The following is a 21,193-nucleotide window of genomic DNA, read 5'->3' on the forward strand; positions in this document are numbered from 1 at the left end:
ATTTCCAAAACTATATAGTTTAACAAAATACACATAATTCCATACACTACTTTTTTAAACAACATTTATCAATTTTGAAAAATAGTTTTTGAACTTATGTGTATTTTGTTAAAACGTAATTTCATAAATAAGTGTAACAATAATCACATATAAAAGTTGCAACACACCATTAGGTGTCTCCTCATGTTTCATCTATTGAGAACTTTAGATATGGGTTAAGATTCTATCAATATCTAGTGTCAAAATAGATATGCATCCAACAATTAGTGATTAGTGGTTATTGCGAATGATGAAGATACTATCAATATTTTCGTATTTAATTTTGTCTATCACTACCAAAAATTACTTTCCAGAATTGATATATGTTGTTCCATAAATTAATTTTCATAATTATGTTTTAACAAACAAAAGGGTATAATTGACAATTAAAAAATATGAAGAATGGGGAGGGGAGTACTTAGCAAACGTGGGTGTAAATAGACAATATGATTTGTAGAGTTTCCAATACTTATATGCTCATCTATGTTGCCTTTGATGGGAGGCTCTTACTTTCTGTACTCCTCTTTTGCTTCCTCCACCCCAAACCACAGGAACGAACACATATACCCTCTCCCAAGTATATATATATTTTCCTTTCTTCTTCTTTTCACAATCACTTACACCAAACGTTTACCGAAGTAGCTTGGGAATTTCAGATTCCCCTTCTTAGTACTAAACCGATTGATCTTATTTTTGAATCGTATGGAAACACTTAGTTAATTTATTCATTCGACTAATTATCTAATTATATGATTCATACAAGTATCTCACGCTACAACAATGATAAAGACGCAGATAAATATATATCATAATAAGATGAAAGGAAGTGAAACTGAAGCGTCCAAATAAAAAATCATACCGAAATCAAAATAGTTGAAAAAGGAATAAAATGATGGAGTTGCGACATAGACTAAGCAGGTCATGAGGACCACCAAAAAGACTTTAACACAAGAAGATCCAAATCAAGAGTCAAAAAATTAGCAATCCAGTAATTGGAGGGATAAGGCAATACCTTAGGTGACCACGTGGGTGTGCATGCTTGACGTGAAGTGCGAGTGGGAAGCACGTACAGATTTAACATATTGGTTTTATGTATTGGGTCCCTTGTATGTTCACCATTAGTCCCTTGTTATATGAACCATATATGGCATAAAGAAAAGATTCAAACAATCACTTTTATCGCAAAACCATATCAATTAACTTCAAAGTGTATGAGTATCTATATGTTCTTTGTTTTAGGAAAGTATATATACTCTCAATTATTCTTAACGGGGTGTTCTTTTGATGATGACATAAATCTATGGCCCACTTTTGATTTCTTTTTCTTTTCTGATTGTTAAATGAATAATTAATTTTAAGAGGATACTTTCTACATTTTTGTATATAGGGAGAGAGAATAAAAAAAGTCATCACATGAAGAGTTGTTAAAAGTTCATGCAAATTTTTACCATTTTCTGCATACAATTAGATCTAAAATTAAAGTTTTTGAGAGTAATGTATTGAACTTGGTCTTGGGTGAATACTTTGTATTATTGTAGCCTATCAACATTTTTTTTTGTCTTTGCTCAAATGACCTCTGCTTGAACAATTGTTCTTCTGTCCCCTACACCATGTTTTTGGCACATGATAGCTGTTGGCAACACTGTTCTAAAAATCTAGACAAAAATTGTAGCCTAGCAGTAAAGCTCATTCTTATGCTATCATAACAAATGGAGATGTGGAAATTAAATCTTCCACGTTAATTCATTGTGCATATTTGATTGAATCATTTGTGGGTTCGAATGTGATATCAAATAAATAAATAAACAGTGAATGTTTAATCGGTTAAGATAACATGTGCAATATTACAATAGATTAATTAATTACGTATTTACTTTAGTTTATTTTTAAACTTTTTTTAAAATAATAATAATAATAAGGTAGTTATTTTTCTTAAAACAATCATCACACATATATGCATTAAACATGTCTAAATTGTTGTTACAGTTACAATATATATTGTAAACTTATGAAATACTGTATTATATTACAAGCAAATCCGTGGTTATAATACAAGATTGTGAAATTTTTTTCTGTCTGCAGTTCAAAACTATACAAAACACATATTAAATAATAAAAATAATATTTATCATGAATCTTAATAACTTAAAATTAAGTGTATTGAACACATTATTTGACATTTATGTAATATTAAGTATTTTTATTATTATTTTTCAATATTTAATAAATTTATGCTGTAAAAAAATATTTAATAAACCATAAGAATTTTGATTTGTAGTCAACAAGTAATATGAGGAGTCCTAAAGGATTTGTTGAGAAGAATAAAATAAAGTCATACGACATGTCAAGTTTAAATCTTCACTCATCTCTTTGAGGGTGATGTTATTAAATGTAAATATTTATATCAACACTAAAAGCGTTCCCTAACTTGAACGGAACGGGATAATCATTCTCTGTCGCTAAATTTTTTGATACCGAAAAAACCATATGATGTGAGGACCCGGGAACCAAACCTCAATTTCAAGTAATATTATTCCTTAGGGCGTGTACAAAATGATAATAGCCTCGCCTAACTAATATTATTAATTGATGTAATAAATAATGATTACTTGCTTTTTTAAGGCAAATTTCTTACAACAACAACCCCTTATCCAACTAGGTGGGGTCGGCTACATGGATCAACTTCCGTCATAATGTTCTATCAAGTATCATATTTCTATCTAAATCATTAAGTTCGAGATCCTTTTTTATAACCTCTCTTATAGTCTTTTTGGGTCTTCCTCTGCCTCGAATTGTTTGTCTTCTCTCCATCTGGTCTACTTTTCTCACTAAGGCAAATTTCTTAATATTATTGAAATTCATGTCTCACCCATAATTTATACATACATTTTCAGTTCAATTTCATGTCAGTATATGTAGGAAATTGGCGCTATTGAAAAAGTTGAGAGAAAGCTTATTATAGCCTTGTAATGTGGTATTCTAACCGTTGGGCCATTAGTGTCTTGGAATGACCAGGCAGAGCCGAAAACTTAGCACTCCAATCAAACCTCAAACGTTAGCTGTGACTTGATATCACTTCATATGATTCATGTATTATGGTGCACCAATTAAGCCACATTCATTTTCATCAGGGTGATCATGGCTTCCTAGTTAATCCAATCATATTTTTTTATATCAGAAAAATTTATATTTAAGTCAAATAAAATTAATATAAATAATAAAACTTTTTTTTTCAAACATGCAGTCTCATATTCAGAATTCTAATTTAAGAATTATAATTAAACTAAAATAATTTTATACTAATCGACCTGCATGCTAGGTAATGTTAACCCAACCATGTTGTTATGCATGCTGATTGATCAGGTTCGCATGCACCATCACCAATGGTCCATATTAATTTTCTTTTGCCCCTTTTGATTCCCTTTGTCCTTTTGAATGGACATGTCAAAACCCTGTTCACTTGGTCCCCTGTATATGTGCGTGATGCTTATTAGATTAATCCCCCCTTTATCTATATCTTTCTTTTCGTGTGGTCAACAGTGTTGTGGCCATTATATATGTGATCAGAGACAGATCACAAGGTAGGCCAGGTTTCAAAATCAGAACTACATCTGCATGGAAATTATGTTCCCTTTTGTTGTTTTGTTTATATAAATAAACCAATGTTAATTAAGAGTGTGATTGAAGTTATTAAAGCCCTCGTGACTTTCTTCTTATACTTAATTAGGTGAAGCACTGGCATGAATTAGACTGAAAAACTTGTTGGTATCATCATTTAAGCTCAAGGACTGAATTATAGTTTGGTTAATGAAATTACTTGATGTTGTTACAGCATGTGTTTACAATCGTGTTGTGTCAGAGACAACTATTGTAATTTATAATATTGTGATTTACTGTCATCAACAACGTATTTAATAAACTCTACACATATGTGTTTGCTTAGTTTTTCAAATTAATAATATAAAAGAATTGTTTGATGATAGTAAATGATTTTATTTGAGCATTATATATGCTTAACCTTCAAATATATCAAACATTGTCAATAAATTTTTGTTCAATAGAACTGCCCGGGAGATAGCTCATAGCCTCATACGTTTTGAAATACTTGGCATGTTAATTTGATTTCTTGGGTTCCATTCTCTTTTCTCTTTTTGTGGTCACCTAGCATGTTAATTTCTTTTCTTTCACTCATCGTTTTGATTAATATTCGTTATATTATCACACAAGATTCAAGAGATTTATTGGAGTTTCGTACGTCAAGCCCACCAATCAAGATAGAATTGACAGGTGGAAAACAATATTTTTATTTTTGTTAGTAATAAATAACGATATCCATATAATCATATTTTTATTTTATTTTATTTATCTCTTTCTGATGGCATCAAATATAATTTATCAATTTTTTTTCTTTTTTCTTTCTCTCTGTCTAAAATTTCTCATCTTTGATCACACATGTACCCAAAAAAAAAAAAAAAATTGATCCCACGGATATCGCCGAGTAAATATGTTTGACCAAGTTTGACGCGTAGTTGATTTTCTAGTCTATACGCAAGCCTTCCTTGGAACAGTCTTTGACCTAGATTTTACCTCTATTGGTGTTGATATTGAAAACAAGTGTCAAGTGCAATGGAAACATGTGCCATGAGAGAATATGTTTTATATTCGGGGAGAATTGTTTTTTTAATTTATTTTTTATTAGCTAAAGTTTATTAAAAATTATAAGTGAAATTTATTAACTAAAAAAGTGGAATTTAATGTTAAAAACTCACTTCTTGTATCAGAATCGACCCTACATAAGGAAATTACAATGGTGGAAAAAAGGAACTCTAACAGTTTATGCGGCTTTAACAAAAGCCTAAAGCATTGTTTATCTTAAACTGTATTATTTCTTTATTGATAGGCTCATGATATGAAAATACCAAATAGATATAGCACATAATTAAATATGTTTATATTTGAGACAGAACATGGATTGTTCATGTTCTTCATAACCATATAATCGTTTATGCTCTTTACACGTAGATTATGATTCCATGACCGTTCAGAAGATGATACGTTTCTTTTGTTAATTGGAAGAAGAAGATAACGATGATCAATTGCCCATTATATATACTTTTCCCTATTATTGAAGCATGTGAGACTTATGCAGTATTTTTTAAAGTAACCCTCAGCTTCTGCGAAGGATAGAGCAAGCCATACGCACTTTAATTTATGAAGACAAAACAAAAACTTAACCTAGCTCAATCGTCCACATCCATCCGTATCATTAAATAAAATTAAATATACAACATGGAATCTAGACTGTTGAAAACGAAATGTAAGTGTTATTTAAATTTGGATCTTCTCCTGACATGATTAGATTTTTTTCGTAAAAAATAAGTAATTATGCCAAATGCATTTTTTAAGCTTCATGTATCTTTATTTGTAAAATATACTCGATCTCTTTTTGGCTTTTTAAAACGACTCTAATAGAACAATTTTTTTAAAATAAAAGCAGTGTTAATATCCAACTATCAATAAAACATCATTGGAATATGACAATATAAACCTGGCAAAAATACCAATTGAGGTCCCTTTTATAAATTATTTACTAAAATAGGTCTGTTTTGAAAATATTTACCGGACGGGTCTGTTTTTTTACTACAACGCGCTTTACCGTCGGACGCATTCAACGTAATAACGACACGTGGTATGACATGACGAAGTCGCAGGGGTGGTGGGACAGTCACTAAACGTGGTGCTGAGGTTGGCGCTTCAAGTCATGGCACTGATGCAGGCGCGTCCAGACCCCTACGCACACAACTACGCTCACAAATAGGTGCAACGCGCTGTCGGTGGTGGCACCTTGGGTCGCACCGTCAGAGCAGGCACTACTTGTCGCGCTCTAGTGACAGGCGCATCCAGGCCTATATAATGCCCTGTGATCCCCCCCTTGGTCACCCTTGTCTCCTCCTTCTTTGTTTACACTTCCCCACCCTTGCCTCCTTTTTCTCACTTCAAACTCCAAACTTGCTCCCTTGGTGGTTATACAACAATTTGGTTTATAATTTTTTTGATTGCTTTAAATTTATTTAATTTGTATAAATTGTTATATTTTATTATTTATATGTTTTCTTTTCTGCATCTAGGCATTTTGTCTACAACAAAATCTTATTCACTCTCAACAAGTTCATTTTCTTTATCCTTATATATTTTTCCTGTTAGTTTAATTTCTTTATCATTTTAATTATTTTTTATTAATTATCTAACAAATTGTTTTTTCTTGTTTACAGTTGTTCATTTATCTACTAAAGAATTCTACTTTTATTTTTTTAGTGAATTTGTTTGTAGAGGTAATTATTCTTACTTTTATAGTGTGTTAGATTAGTTTTTTTATTTTATAATAATATAAAATTGTTAATTGTTGTTGAAGATAATTATAGATAATAATATTGTTATTTATCATTTATCATTTAAATATTATATTATTGTTTTTGTTAATATTTAATGATATTAATATTGTATGATTTGTGTTATTTATGATTTGTCATTTAACTAATTAATATTGTGATTAATGTTAAAATAATTTTTTTAATATGTATGATTTGTGTCTGTATTTTTTTAATATTTTTAATGATATTATTATTATTATTATTATTATTATTATTTATTTGTGATTTTTATAGTTTTTTTATTATATTAATATTTTTAAAAATATATTGGATATATTATTATTGTCGTATTTAATAAAATTATTATTGTTAATATTTATTTATATAGATGACATGAATTTATGTGTTAATGGTGTTAATGTTATTAATTTTTTTAGTATTTATAGATATCGTTTTTGTTATAATAAAATCATTAGTAATATATGTTTATATAGATGTATGAATTTTTGTGTATAAATGGTGTGTAAAAATGTATTTAAATATATCGTTATTTTTTATTTATTATTTATGATTTGTCATTTAAATTGTATTTTGTTAAATTGTTAATATATTTTTATAGATTACTTGATTTTATATGTCTAGCATTATTTAATAAATTAAGTAGTGTTAATATTGGCAATTGTTAATTGTTAGTAATATATTTATATAGATATGTATGATTATTAAATTTTTTTCTTTGTATACAAGGGTTTTAATATGACAAGTTCGTCATCTTCTAATCATTATAATGTGACATCTGGACCATTAGAGGATGATTTATTGTGAATGTAAAAAAATCATATATCACAACATATTTGGAATGGTGCTAATGAAAGAATTTTATCTAACGAGCTACACTAGTGTACAATCATAGAGAAGCACCGCCAATAGAAATTATTCCTCTATTACAAGTTTCAGGTTTGTACCCGATAATGAAATTGAGCAGTTGAAAGTAAATGAAGCATTAGTTAATGCTTTTATTGAAAGGTGGAGGTCAGAAACACATACATTTAATTTGAAGTGTGGGGAGACAACTATTACACTTCAAGATGTTTATGTGCTACTTTGTATTTCTGTAGATGGAAGACCTTTAACTGGCAATACAAATATCGACTAGTTTGAGTTGTGTCATGAATTATTGGGTGTCAGGCCTGACAATGATGCAGTTGATGGAAACTCACTTTTATTGAGTTGGCTGACTTCTCAATTTACAAATATTCATGATTTTACATGCAACCAACAAGGGCTTGAAAGATTTGCTCATTCCTGGATCTTAAGATTCATATTCACATGAGGGGTGATATTTGTTGACAAAAGCAGTAAAAGGGTGCCAATGAGATATTTACAATTTTTGAGAGACCTTAGAGAGTGCAACACTTATGCACGGAGAGCTATTCTTTTGGGTTTCCTTTATAGAGAAATGTGCATCGCAACAGACTATAATATTAAATCAATAGGCGATTTCACTCTCTTGATTCAATTATGGGCATGGAACGATGCCCAACGTTAGCCCCGTCGTTTATTCCCTCCACAACAACAAAACACACCACTTGCCTATAGGTATACTTTTCTTTACTATTTTTAATTGATTATTAATAAATATGCTTGGTTGATGTTAATGATTATTGTATCCAACATTTTTATTTTTTGTTATATATTTTTTTTGTGAAGATGGTTGGGAGGTGAAATTCATCACATAGGCAATGACAATTTACTTGATTTTCATCGTAAATTAGATGTTATGAAACGCGACGAGGTAACAATTTTGACATTTGTTTATTAAATGATGTTGTCATTCTTAATTAATTTATTAAATTATACTTTTATATGCAGTTCCTCTGGGTCCCTTAGTCTGGAGATGTGGAAATGAATTTGAGCCAAGTTTATTTTATTGGATCTGGATTGTGGACATGTATCCTACCACTTATTTGTTTTCAAAGAGTGGAATAGCACCAACCGGATAGAGTCATGAGACAATTTGGAATGCAACAACCTATTCCCGGCCCAGTAATGCAACTCAGCAACATACATGACTTGACATTAAAGGGAAAAGAAGGAAAAAATTGGATGCGACTAATGCAACCCGCGCTTAATGAATGGAATAGTCGCTATGAAAGGAGAGTAGAAATTATTGCCACTTTAACGTTTCAATCTTATTGTGCAATGCTTTTAAAATAAATAAAAATAAATAACGATAATTTGAATGACACATAAATGTGTTAAAGAATAACCAAAAATGAAGTAAAAATTTCATTATCATATCTAATACATGACATCAACAACTGTCTTCATGAGATTGCAATGGACAATTACGTCGGTTGTGTCCTACTGTCCCACATCTGCCACACTTGTATCGAGTTTGCGATGACTCCCTTCAATTCATTTCATTTCTTAATCGTGTTGATCTTGGCCTTCCTTTTTTGTCACGAATAAAACTTGGATCAGGCACAAGTGTCCACGGCTCATCAAATGGGAAAATCGCATCGTTATTCCCAAGAGGCCACCATTGTACGAAGTAAGCACGTAATATGTAGTCATTGGAATACACAACATCTATATATTGATAGAAGTTGATGCTAACAGTATCGCACGCAACAATGATATGAGAGCATGGATAATGGTAAGTAGTAAATTGTCCACATTGACAGTAGCGCTCATTCAAGTCAACTGCCCACTTATGTCCACCTCGTTGAGTCATAGGGTCGAAAGCCTCCTCAACTTCAAATATTGTTCTCTGAATATCATATATCCGAACACTGTGAGAACAAGTCTTTTCTTGATTTTCCCAAAGTTTCTTCATCACGTGTGAGCAATATATTTGACCATCGCGTATTTCCCGTTGTGCTTAATGACCGCGATCAACAAAATACTTTCGACACCTACTGTATGTTGACTTCACAAGGGTAGACATCCCTTGAAAACTTTATTTACACATTCCGATAGATTGGTTGTCATATGACCGTATCTACGTCCTTCTTTGTCATATGCCATTGTCCATTTTTCTTTTGAGATCTTCCCAATCCATGCTTTTATTAGGGGACTCAACTCACAAAATTTATCAAAATTTCTATCAAAAGTATGCTTACACGGGGTGTATCTTGCACATAATTAATTATCCACATCAGTAAAATTTGCATAAAAAATAACATATGTTAGATATGAAATAATATATGTTAGATAAGAAATGTTACCTAATTTTTTAAACATTTCTTTTTGTTTCCCATTCTTAAACTTGTGATTAAAATTGCTTGCAATGTGGCGCACGCAATACACATGATATGTATGAGGAGGTTGCCACCTAAGTGCTTCATTCGCAACAGTTAACTTTATACTTGCATGACGATTAGAAATGAGACATATATCATCTTTATCTGTCACATGTTCACGCAAGTGTGCCAAAAATCATGACCACACTGTTAATGTTTCTCCCTCAACCACAACGAATGCAAGCGGGAGAACATGACTATTTACATCTTGTGTTGTTGCCATTAACAACGTCCCGCGATACTTCCCATACAAGAATGTACCATCAACTTGTATCATTGGCTTGCAATATTTAAAAGCCTCTTTGCATTGATCGAAGGTCCAAAATACCCGATGGAACTGCCGGTGTTCACGATTGATAGTATTGCCAACAACAAAATCATCATCACAAATTTGATAATACAATCTCGGCGAATGATTTTGCATATGTTTCAGCCATGACGGAAGAGCGGCATAAGACTCATCCCAGTCGCCATATTCAATTGTTATTGCCTTTTGCTTGGCCTTCCACGCTTTCCTATAAGAAATGTTGTAATTAAACATTCCATTGATCATCTCTTGAATCAAAGAAATCTTAAGCGACGGATCTTCTTTGATCATCCCTATAAAAATAAGTATGAAAAATTATTATACACCAACAAACAAAAAAAAGGATAAATAAGAATGAAAATTTATAATCATACCTACTACACAAGTGGGAATCAAATCAAAATCCAGTTTATCATGGTCTTGAGTTATACTCATATTCAAGCAAGTGTGTGGTCCTCCCCATTGCGTAACTTTTCATGTATCAGTTTTTTTAGATAAAATTACCCTCATATAAAAAGGGCATGGGATGCCAATGCTTCTATTTCCACAACAGACGATATATTTATGCAATTTAGATTCAACAACTTTGAAACTTTGATGCATTTTCATTACATATTGTTGTAATGCATTTTTTACAGCGCTTTTGGTATCAAATTCCATACCAACATATAATTCCTGACCAATATTAAAAGTTGATCCCATATCTAAACTGCAAATATTTTCTTGGTTAGGATGACTTTAATTAATATTACTATAGTGAGAAGCAGAATCCCAGAATGGAGTCTAACTTCCACCTACAAAAATAATATACCAAAAATTTAAAATTCAAGGGTAGCGAATTATTTTATAGCATCATCGTAGTAAAATATACCTAAATGATATTCATAAAATTTTTAAATATTATAATATTTATTTATATATAACAATAAATATACCTTCTCCCGATTGCACAATTGTAAGTGGTTCGATCAAACGGGCAACTTCATCATCTGTGTCAGATATTTCATCAATATCCTCATCCTCATCTAAAGTGTCCTCAACGTATGAATTAGATATTAAATAATCATCATCATCAAAATCTTCTTCTGAATTTGTTCCAACTCTTGAACTACCCGATTCATTGTGAGACATATTATTTTCGCATGATAACAATGAATTTGTGAAATTAATTGCAGAAGCACCAGCAACATCAACTTCAACACATAATTCTATGATAGACATTTGTTGTTGTTGTTGAAAACTTTCAATCATTGTTTCAACACCTTCATCGTCACAAATTTGCAGTGTAATATATTTACCTACAACTAAAAATCTACAAGTGATAGTATATATACTTTTATTTTTTTGTAATTTTACCTTGTCGTGTATCCTTTTTTTAACTCTCAAAACTAATACCATGCTTTATTTGAATAGCTTTTTTAGGGCCTTCGAATGTGATACCATCATTAGTTTGGTAGATCTTACCATTTAAATACACGAGTGTAATAATTGAACTCATTTTTCAAAAATATACCTACAATAAATAATTAATGTCGTCAACAAACAATAATATAAAAAATATATTAACATAACATAAATTATTACCTAAAATAAATTATCATCAACAAATTACTCAAAATAAATTAAGTTAAAAAAAATTACTACTTCGCACATTCATGATGCAAAACAATTGGCATTTATTTTTAACGTCTATGTAAATTTTGGCTATTAAAAAAATATACCAACAACATAAATAATTATGAGCTTAACTAATAATAATAATAATATTAAAATACAACACAAAATAGTTAAATATGTGGTGGACATAAAAAACTACTACAATAAATAATTATTGTCATCAACAAACAAATATAACATATATAAACACAACATAATTATAACCAAAAAATAAATTATTAAGTTACAAAAAATTATTATTTATCACACAAAAAATATAAAAAAATTACTATTTCATTTTATCGTCCGTGTGAATTTGTGTATGCACCTACAAAATAAAATCATTGTTATCATCAACAGAATAAATATTAAATTATACTATAATATATTGAAGATAAAAACATTTACTATTTTTGAACAAAGTTTCTAACCGGTATAAAGCACTTCAACAATGATAGATAAAATAACAATAAGTGAGAGTGAGCGTAAAACACTTCAACGATGATACATAAAATAGCAATGATGAGAGTGAGAGTGAGCGTAGTTCATAGGGGAAGCGTGGAACGTAGCGCACAACAGACTGACGCGTCTGGTTGCGCCAGACCGACACGTCTGACAGCGCCTCGCCTGACGCCGTCTTTGGTCACGCCTGGTAGGCTGGCCCGATCAGCAAGCACCGTCGCCGACAACGCTTCCCGCGTCGACATGCCCCTTCCCATGTGGCTCCACGTGTCATGCTTGCAGCGAAAGTGTCTCTGTCAATGATGCGTTGTAGTAAAAAAACAAATCAACCAAGTATATATTTTTAAAATAGACCCATTGCAATAAATAATTCCTAAAAATAACCCAAATTGGTGTTTTTGTCATATAAACATGATAGTGCCCACTTTCTTACGTTCATTTAGATGAAATTATTAATTGTAGCCTCTTGGTTGGTTAGCCTATTTGGAAGAATATATAATTCCTTTTAATTAAGTCAAAAATTTGGAAGTGTATTCTTTTGGTTGAATATGTTATTAACCTGAACCACAAAAAATGCTGATTTGACTAGATATCAGTCGAATTCTTTTTATAGAAAAAAATATGTATATACTGATATCACTCATTGAACCAATATATATACTCGAAATTAAACAGGCATATTGAACCAAAATATATATATATATATATATATATATATATATATATATATATATATATATATATATATATATATATATTACAAATGGATATTGGTGATAAAATAAAATTTATAAAAATATCTTCTCCTTTCTATTGTGTTTAATTTGTGATGAACCATTAAATTTAATCTCAAATTTGATGCACATCAAATTAAATAAACTGAAAATCAAACATGCTCTATAAATACTTTGGAGTAAAACAAAAGCTTCACAATCATTAAGCGCAAATACAGGTGAAATCCTTTATAAAAATACAAGAAGCTTCCATGATTACTCGAGTTAAAATAACATTATATTTCCTATCAAAATTAAAAGTACATTAGATTTATATTGGTTTACCAAATAAGAAGCGTACTGGATTTCCCATTTTCCCATGTACACATCATCCACCAACCCTGCTCTTAACCTACGCAATCTCCCATTGGCCTTTCTCCTTTCCTAAGTCACAGCCCAGTGTGCATATCACCTCCAAACACTCCCAATATATATCCCCCCACTCCCACTCACTTGCTCACAAGAACTTCTCTTCCCACTTTCTCTCTCTAAAGAATATATAAAACAACAACAAAACTCATCCATTTTTTTCCCTCTCTAAAAAAACTAAGCGCGACTAATCTCACGCGCCGACGATGGGTTTTCCCGTAGGGTACCCGGAGCTCCTGGTTCCGAAAATGTTCCTCCACGCGCTTTCCTTCCTCGCGTGGCTCCGCTCCCTCGTTTTCGCCCTCTTCCGCCTCCTCCGCATCTCCGACCTCCTCGACACTGAACCTTCCCCCTCCGACCTCCCTCCGCCGGCTCCGCCGCGCGAGCCGACGCTATCCGCACTTCTCATCCGAGAGTTTCTCCCCGTGGCCGCCTTCCGCGACCTCGCCAGCGCCTCCGGAGTAGATCCTCCTCCGTCGGGATGCGCCGTGTGCCTGAGCGAGTTTTCCGAAGAAGAGGAAATCCGGTGCATGGCGAACTGCAAGCACATTTTCCACTGCGCGTGCGTGGACCGTTGGATCGATCACGATCAGAAGACGTGTCCGCTGTGCAGAAGTACGTTGGTGCCACATCAGAAGCTCGAAGAATACAACCAGCGACTATGGGCGGCTTCTGGAGTTTCGCAGTTTTATTACCAAGACGATTACACGGCTTCCCTCTGAATTTTTCTTTTTCTTTTTCCACTTATATAATTATATATATCTTTTTTTATTATGGTGGGGGGACTTGACAGCTAGTGTAGCCAAATGTATATAGCTAATTAAAACAAAAATATTGTATCAATCAAAAAGTGAGATTTTTTTTTGGATTCGTATATACATTTTCCCAACTTCTATTTCTATTTACTACACTATTATTAGTTATTATAAAAATTAATTAATTTTTAATTATTTTATAGGATAATTTATGATATGATTGAATGAAAGGGTTAATTTTTCTTATGGATTATTATTCTTTGTTGTTCAAGAAAAAAGGGATTTTATTCACAAAGAAATGATATGAGTTGGTTATTGTAATAAAGAAAAGAAAAAGAGGAGGTTTTAAGACCCGTAATTGAAATTGCTTTGAACTAGCTTTTTTTATTCGTTTCCAAACGGGACGCAGTGGATTAAGGGTGTCTTTTGATTAGCATCCGTCTTTTATGTTTGATTAAACTTTTACGAGATACACTGAAATAACTAAAAGTTGCTTTCTTAATCAAGCATTAAGATTTTCGTACCAATGCTTCCAGAATGATGAAATGAAATTGACAGTTGATTATTATGGTATTTGGATGATTGTTTTTGTTTTATTAAGTGTTCAGGGGAAGTTAGTTATAAGCCGGATTAAGTATTTTTAATTTGTGTTGTTAAGATATGTGATAGCAAGATTCTTGTTATGGTGTTAGTGAGTGATATTGACGAAAATAAGATTTTGGGTCTTCCTAAACCGGGGCATGGAAATCTGAGTTTTTTTTTTTTTTTAATCTTTATAGTGTGAAATAGTAGAACTATTTTAACGACGCTTGTTAACTTGAAAAATTAATGTGTGGTTGTTAATTGTTGACTTAATTGTCTTGTCTATTATGGTTGCCGTGGCTTTGTTAATGAACATGAGAACAGACAGGTTTCAGGGGACCAGAATCACCAGATCTAGTGATCATTCATTGTAGTTGAAGATAACTAGATAATGTATCTTTTTAACAATGAATTTTAAGGACTGCTCAAAACATTCAGGATAAAGAATTAAGAAAAACACTACAAAATACTTATATTAATAATAGAATTTAAAACAAATTACAATAATATTTCTTGAATTTTTATCAAATACTACTAACACATAATTCTATCATTTATTTATTTTCTTATACTAACACTCCTTTAAGAAAATATTACACTGAACACTCCCTTAAACTTTACACTAATCATAAGAGAAATAAAAATAATGATTAAAAAAGCATCAGATGTTTATAAAATTACTGTATTTGTTATAGAATTTTATGATTATTAGTATATAAATCATTTATTAAAAATAATTTTTATTTCAAAATTTAATAAAGCAAATGGTCCGTGGATCACTCATTTTTAAATTATAAAAATTTAAATTCATATAAAAAATCAATAAAATATTTTAAATCATTATAAATCAAAATAAATAACATAGTGATTATTTATAGTAAAATATAATAGATAATAATGAAAGCAAAATATATAATTTTTTAATTATATAAGTACTAGTTTTGTCAGAATAAATAAATTATATAAGTACTATTTGAAATTAAAACATAAACTAATGTGTATAAAATATTAACTCTAAAATGGACATCAACAACACATGTAATATGACCTTTATCATTTAGGATTTCATCAATTATAAAGATTACATAATAAAAAATAAATCATCCAACATACTGACCAACCCATCATGATTATACTTGTTTCAAGCTAATAAAAATTTGGGTCACGTTGGGCAAAAATAAGCTCGGGTCAGAATAAAAAAAGAAGAAGCTCGGGTCTTAATTTTTACAATTCAACCTGATTCATGTATGGGATTAATAAGATAAGTCCATATGTTAGACTCATTTTGATACCTCTATTCATAAATGCTTAATATTCCTTAAAAAGCAAAATTGAAAAATTTCTTATTTAATTTTCAGTTTACATCTAATTGTATACTGAGTTATGCTTCGATTTTACCTTAAAACTCAGTTTAAAATAGAATAAATGGAAAAATTACTTTTACAAATTCACTTTGTAAAATAAAATTCATTTAAATTTAACTATCATATATGCACTAGTACATAACGTTGTTTATGTTTTGAACATCTCCGAAACTTAAATATTACTTTAAAAATAGATTGACATGATTAATTAATAGAGAATTTTGTTATATTTCTATTATATATATATATATATATATATATAAACTTATTATCATACGATAGATTTGTATTTTGTACTCTACGTACACCCCCCGTGAATCTAACAAGTCAAAGAAGGAAAGTAACAAAGTGAAGAGATTTAAGGCAATCGAAGTTTGGACAACCATTATCTTTAATAATCAAAGTCTATCACTAATGAATGGGTATGATAGTGCATAATAATTAGATATGACCAAGAGAAGAAAAAATAGTACTAGTTGTGGTTACAGTAATATTTAGTACCAGAAAGTAGGTAACATGGGTGCATCATTAACTTCAACAATGGTGCCTCTATGCCTGCACCATGCAGGCTTTGGCCTGTCGGTCAACTAGGTTGATGTGTTCCCACTTGTCCACTCATATTGGTATTGAAAATTTGAAATCCTTTTGCGTTCACATATGACCTATTCAACAAGCAATAATTTAGCTTTTAATTAGACTAACATTATATAATGAGCATTTTCTGGATATAACATTGTAGCTTTATTTATTTAAACTAGACTTATTTAAAGTTTACTTGTGATTTGTGAATAAGGAGGGCAACTATCATGGATTAATTAAAGACCCCCAACTAAGTAACCTACTTTTTAAAAAGTTGCGTTTTTAGTTTATTTTCATTATTAATTCTTTAACACAATGACAGTTTAGCTATTAAACTACATTAATGAGTATATTCCGGATATAACATTTAACTTTATTTAATTTAAAGTTGACTTGTGAATATGGAGGGCAACTTGTTACTGTTAATGAAAATTGTCCAACTAAGTAGCACAGTTCAAAAAGTTACATTATTTCTTACTTTCATTATTTTCACTTTAAAACACTCGAAACAATCTTAGGTCAACTCAACCTTTTTGTGTATATCTCTGTATTTTTATTGTAAAAATACAAAGCATTTATATTTCGGACATGAGAGATCTAAGATATATATAGGAAAATTAAACTCTATACTATTTATACAATTTTTATTAACACTTTTTTTAAAACAAGGTAGTATACTTATAGTTTTGCCTTTTTAATTAATTCCAATAATCATCCACGGTTAAGCCTAATCTTAGAAAAAAGGATTCTACTCACATAGGCACGGTAGAACTTCAAAAGAAAATAAAGAAAGAAATCAAACTTAAAAAGAATTGAAAGAAAGAGTCACAGAGTGACCGCAATTATATAAAGTGGCTTTCAAACACCATACAACAACTTCATTGCAACCAAAAGTACACAAAAGATGTAGCAATGTCCTAGAAAAATTGAAAAAAACATGTACAAAACTAAGCCTTAAATATCAGGAAATGCATGCAAGCTAGTAATGAGTTTTTTGTGTCGCAGTTTTTCCTAATATAATGCATGTGGCATTAAGTAGTGCCCCAGAATGTCCAATTGAATGAATAAATAAACAAATGCAATGAAAATGATCTCTAAGGTTTGGAAGTTGATATAGCAACTCGTGAACTTAATATTATTCATCGACATGAATCATATTTTTTCTTAGCAATCTCTTCTATGACAACAATAAATCTCTTCTATGACAACAATATTATTTTGTGGTACGTTGAAATTTTTTTATTGCACTAAGTATAGCATGCGTTGCTATTATGACATTTGGGCTCCTACAAGACCATTGGGTCAATTGCAAGCATATCAAAGTTCTTTGCAAATCTTATTGCAATTTGTGCTTCTACTGTTTACTCAACCCAATCTAGTTTCTAGAAAAAAATTCAGTTAATCTTACTCCCTTGAGTTCCTTGGATCAGACTCCACAATAAAGTAGAACACAAACCTCGTTTGACTTCCAAATTAATAAACACCACATACAAACTTTATTGTCGGAAATGCCATTGTTGACCTTTGAAAATTCCAAGTTCTAACAAATAAACTTCAAGGATTAAGGATATTGTGAAGCCCAATATTGGTAAACTAAAATTAAAATCCTCTCTTTTTGGCATGTTCAACTTCTCTTCCTAGTTTGAGCTCACTAGGCACTAGTATCAACCCATCACAAACTTTCTAACCTTTGCTTGAATCTTAAGTAAGTAACCCTCTAACTGATCTTAAACATTGTATCGACGAAAAGGAAGTAAAAAGTGAAGGAAAACACACACTCTCTCAAAAAGAGAATCTTCAAAATGTCAATCACCACAGGAATATGTCAAGTAGTTGCTGTTTCGTTGCTTTTGGGATCACTGAGTGTGTATTCCTTGGAATGTGATGATGATCGCTGCAAAACTTGGTTGTGCAACAGCACTGGTGCCTGCACTTGCAACCTTCCTGATCCTTCCACCATCTTAAATGGTGATAGAACTTTCCTCGGGTAAAAAACACTTCAAACCTCAAAACTTGAGTTCAACTACTCTTTTTTCCAAGCATTCATACTAAGTTTAATTAATTTCTTGAAGCAAGAAATGTTATTTCTCATTAGTTTCAGCATTAATAAATAAAGGGGTGGCCTGGAAAGGAAAATTATGTGTCATCAATTAGGCCTATCAAAGTAAAAAGGATCTTACTTTTTAAAAATTAAATGAAAAAAATCCCAATATTGCTTCTGTCTATCATATTTAAATCTAAGATTTAAATTGTGGTTGAGATGGTAGTTTCATCATGATCCTTGATATTGTGGGAAATTATGAACAATTGTGGCCGTGTTATGGTCACAGTAACCCCCAAAACCTTAATGTTGTGACCGAAATTGAGTGGTAGACTGTTTTTTAAAACCTTGTTTGATATCATATCCTGAATCCTATTAATATTAGTCTTTTTGATTCAATATTGCTTTTGTCAACTTTCTGAATGAGATTATTTATTGGGGAGTTGAGGCTATAGGGGTACGTTTTGTGATGAAGAAATGACCATGTGTGATGGGACAAACTCCTTCTGGTGTGAACATGGGGCAACTTGTGAGGAGATTGTTCAAGGAGAGAAGTACTCTTGCAAATGTCCCCCTGGATTTGCTGGGGAGCATTGTGAGCATTCTGGAGCATCTTGTGGTCAGACTTTTTGCTTCCATAATGCTGAATGCTTGGCTGAAGCAGGTGATGTTTGCCAGTGCCCTTCTGAATGGAAAGGCAGTGCCGATTGCTCTCTTCCAACCACACCAACAGGTTCTACTCTCCCTTCTTCCTTTCACAAATTACAACCAAGTTTGGATGCTGTTGAAATGAAGAGAGTTATATGATAACATATACCTACTTTGGTTGTTATAACACATTCATGTTTAACATTGGAAATAACTTGATCAATTGCTAAGCATTCCCTCTAATTTATTTTATTTATATACTGATCCAAACATGTAAGAGTTTTTTAATTATGCTTATGGCATTGAATAAAAATACCCTAAGCTCTGAGCAATCTTAAATGCATTATACAGTTAATAGTTACTAATGTGTTAGAAAACTTAATATATTAAGGCTTACCTAATATGTACATTTTCTACCACAGTTTTTTACTCAAATTCAAGTGACAGAAAATCATCTAAAGTCAGCAGCTGCAGTGACTCCAATGTGAGTATGACACAAGTTCTCCTTAGATCTAGTTGTTCTTATTATTCCATCCTACAATTTGATAACCATGTACTATTGCCAAGTGCAGAAGGCACTGGCTGTCTTGGCAGTTTCTTCAGTGGGAGCAGCTGCTGCTGGTGCCATTTATGGCAAGAAACTGTTCAACAAGAAAAAAAGAGAGGCAAAGTTCCAGCAATTATCTGAAATGCAGACTCAGGGGATATTGGATGGTGATGATGACGAGGATGACAACCACAATATGGTACCCCAGAGGGTTCATGGTGATATTTCACACAATTAGTGGGCACTTCCTTTTCCAGCATAAGAACATTTTATTAGCACTATTAGCTCAAGTAGTTTTTTTTTTTGTCAGTTTTCACAATTGGCAGTAGCGTTTTATTTTTGTAATCTTGAGCACTAGTATTTATATGATTGTGGTTAATAAAAAGATGGAATGCAAGCACATTTTTCTAGTTTTAGCTATCAAGGATCTTAAACCAGAAAATTCAGGGCTTATGTTTGTTTTGTCCAAAATATTTTCCATTTTTCTTTCTTTAGCAATTTGCTTAGGACACATCTTAGGGGAGATTTGGTTTTAGTTGCAATCTGAAGAAAAATAATAAGGCTGAAATTGGACAATGAAAGTGCTAAAAACACCGAAGGGTTAAGAGAGGGCTTAAATGAAAAACAAAAAGTTGATAATTTCAGCAATTTGAATCTTTTATTACTTGACCCCACTAAGGGTTAAGAGAGATACATACAACTACTAGAATGGTGTCCATAAGGGTTAGGGGAGATATTACTTAGAGTGGTGCTCCAGGGAATTTTACAAGTTTTATATATAAATATCTCAATCAAGTCTTCTTTAAGTCATCCAAAATTTTCCTCAATAAGCATCCTTTCCTTGAGATATTGGATAGGGATGACATCTACCCAGGTTTGGGTAGGGTAGTATAATAATCATTCGTGTATCCCATATATGAAAAAATATCTATTTTTATATTTATATTATATTATGTGCGTAGTAGTTTTAATGTTTATTTCCATATCCTGTGAATATCTAAATACTTATACCTACATTTTAGTTTAATAAGAAAATTATTTCACATTCTAATTATAAAGATAAAGCTATAAGGCAGTTGACAAGCAATGCTCTTTGATTAGCGAATTTGATAAATGACTTCGGAGCCGCGATGCAACAACATTACCATGAAAACGAAAATAACAAACAGTATCACAAAGGTGCAAGTGTAAGAAATTAGTATTTACCTAAACAAGGTTAGAGAAGGGGTCATAGAAATTGTTATTGTCACGTATCACATTTAATGCATTTGTTGTAGTGTAATTCTAAAAGTATTCTTAAAATTAACTCACCAAAGGATAATTGGAAAATCATAAAATTAATTCAAGTTACATTTTTTTTAGTTTCTTTCTCTAAAGCTATATTATTATACTGGT

At 31.3% G+C, this 21,193-nt stretch overlaps 2 protein-coding genes across 2 annotated transcripts; both read left to right on the forward strand.

Moving 5' to 3' along the window:
• The first annotated feature begins 13,355 nt into the window (after nucleotides 1-13,355).
• Nucleotides 13,356-14,158, forward strand: LOC114425210 (E3 ubiquitin-protein ligase RHA1B-like). The gene has a single exon (XM_028392030.1). It carries the CDS (start codon nucleotides 13,489-13,491, stop codon nucleotides 14,002-14,004), a length of 516 nt encoding a protein of 171 aa, XP_028247831.1. The 5' UTR covers nucleotides 13,356-13,488; the 3' UTR covers nucleotides 14,005-14,158.
• Nucleotides 14,159-18,261: 4,103 nt separating this feature from the next.
• On the forward strand, nucleotides 18,262-20,200 carry LOC114425208 (delta-like protein B). The gene is made up of 4 exons (XM_028392026.1): nucleotides 18,262-18,549; nucleotides 19,059-19,336; nucleotides 19,674-19,735; nucleotides 19,824-20,200. Exons 1-4 carry the CDS (start codon nucleotides 18,365-18,367, stop codon nucleotides 20,034-20,036), a joined length of 738 nt encoding a protein of 245 aa, XP_028247827.1. The 5' UTR covers nucleotides 18,262-18,364; the 3' UTR covers nucleotides 20,037-20,200.
• Nucleotides 20,201-21,193: the final 993 nt, after the last annotated feature.

Source organism: Glycine soja, chromosome 9 (assembly GCF_004193775.1).
Source record: "Glycine soja cultivar W05 chromosome 9, ASM419377v2, whole genome shotgun sequence".
Taxonomy (NCBI): Eukaryota; Viridiplantae; Streptophyta; class Magnoliopsida; order Fabales; family Fabaceae; genus Glycine; species Glycine soja.

Excerpts from the sequence above, each read along its gene's own strand:
- LOC114425210 (XM_028392030.1), top strand. The coding sequence starts at position 13,489 with ATGGGTTTTCCCGTAGGGTACCCGGAGCTCCTGGTTCCGAAAATGTTC.
- LOC114425208 (XM_028392026.1), top strand. The coding sequence starts at position 18,365 with ATGTCAATCACCACAGGAATATGTCAAGTAGTTGCTGTTTCGTTGCTT. Across the intron at positions 18,550-19,058 it reads GGTGATAGAACTTTCCTCGG|GGGTACGTTTTGTGATGAAG; the intron begins GTAAAAAACACT and ends TTGAGGCTATAG. Across the intron at positions 19,337-19,673 it reads TCTTCCAACCACACCAACAG|TTTTTTACTCAAATTCAAGT; the intron begins GTTCTACTCTCC and ends TTTCTACCACAG.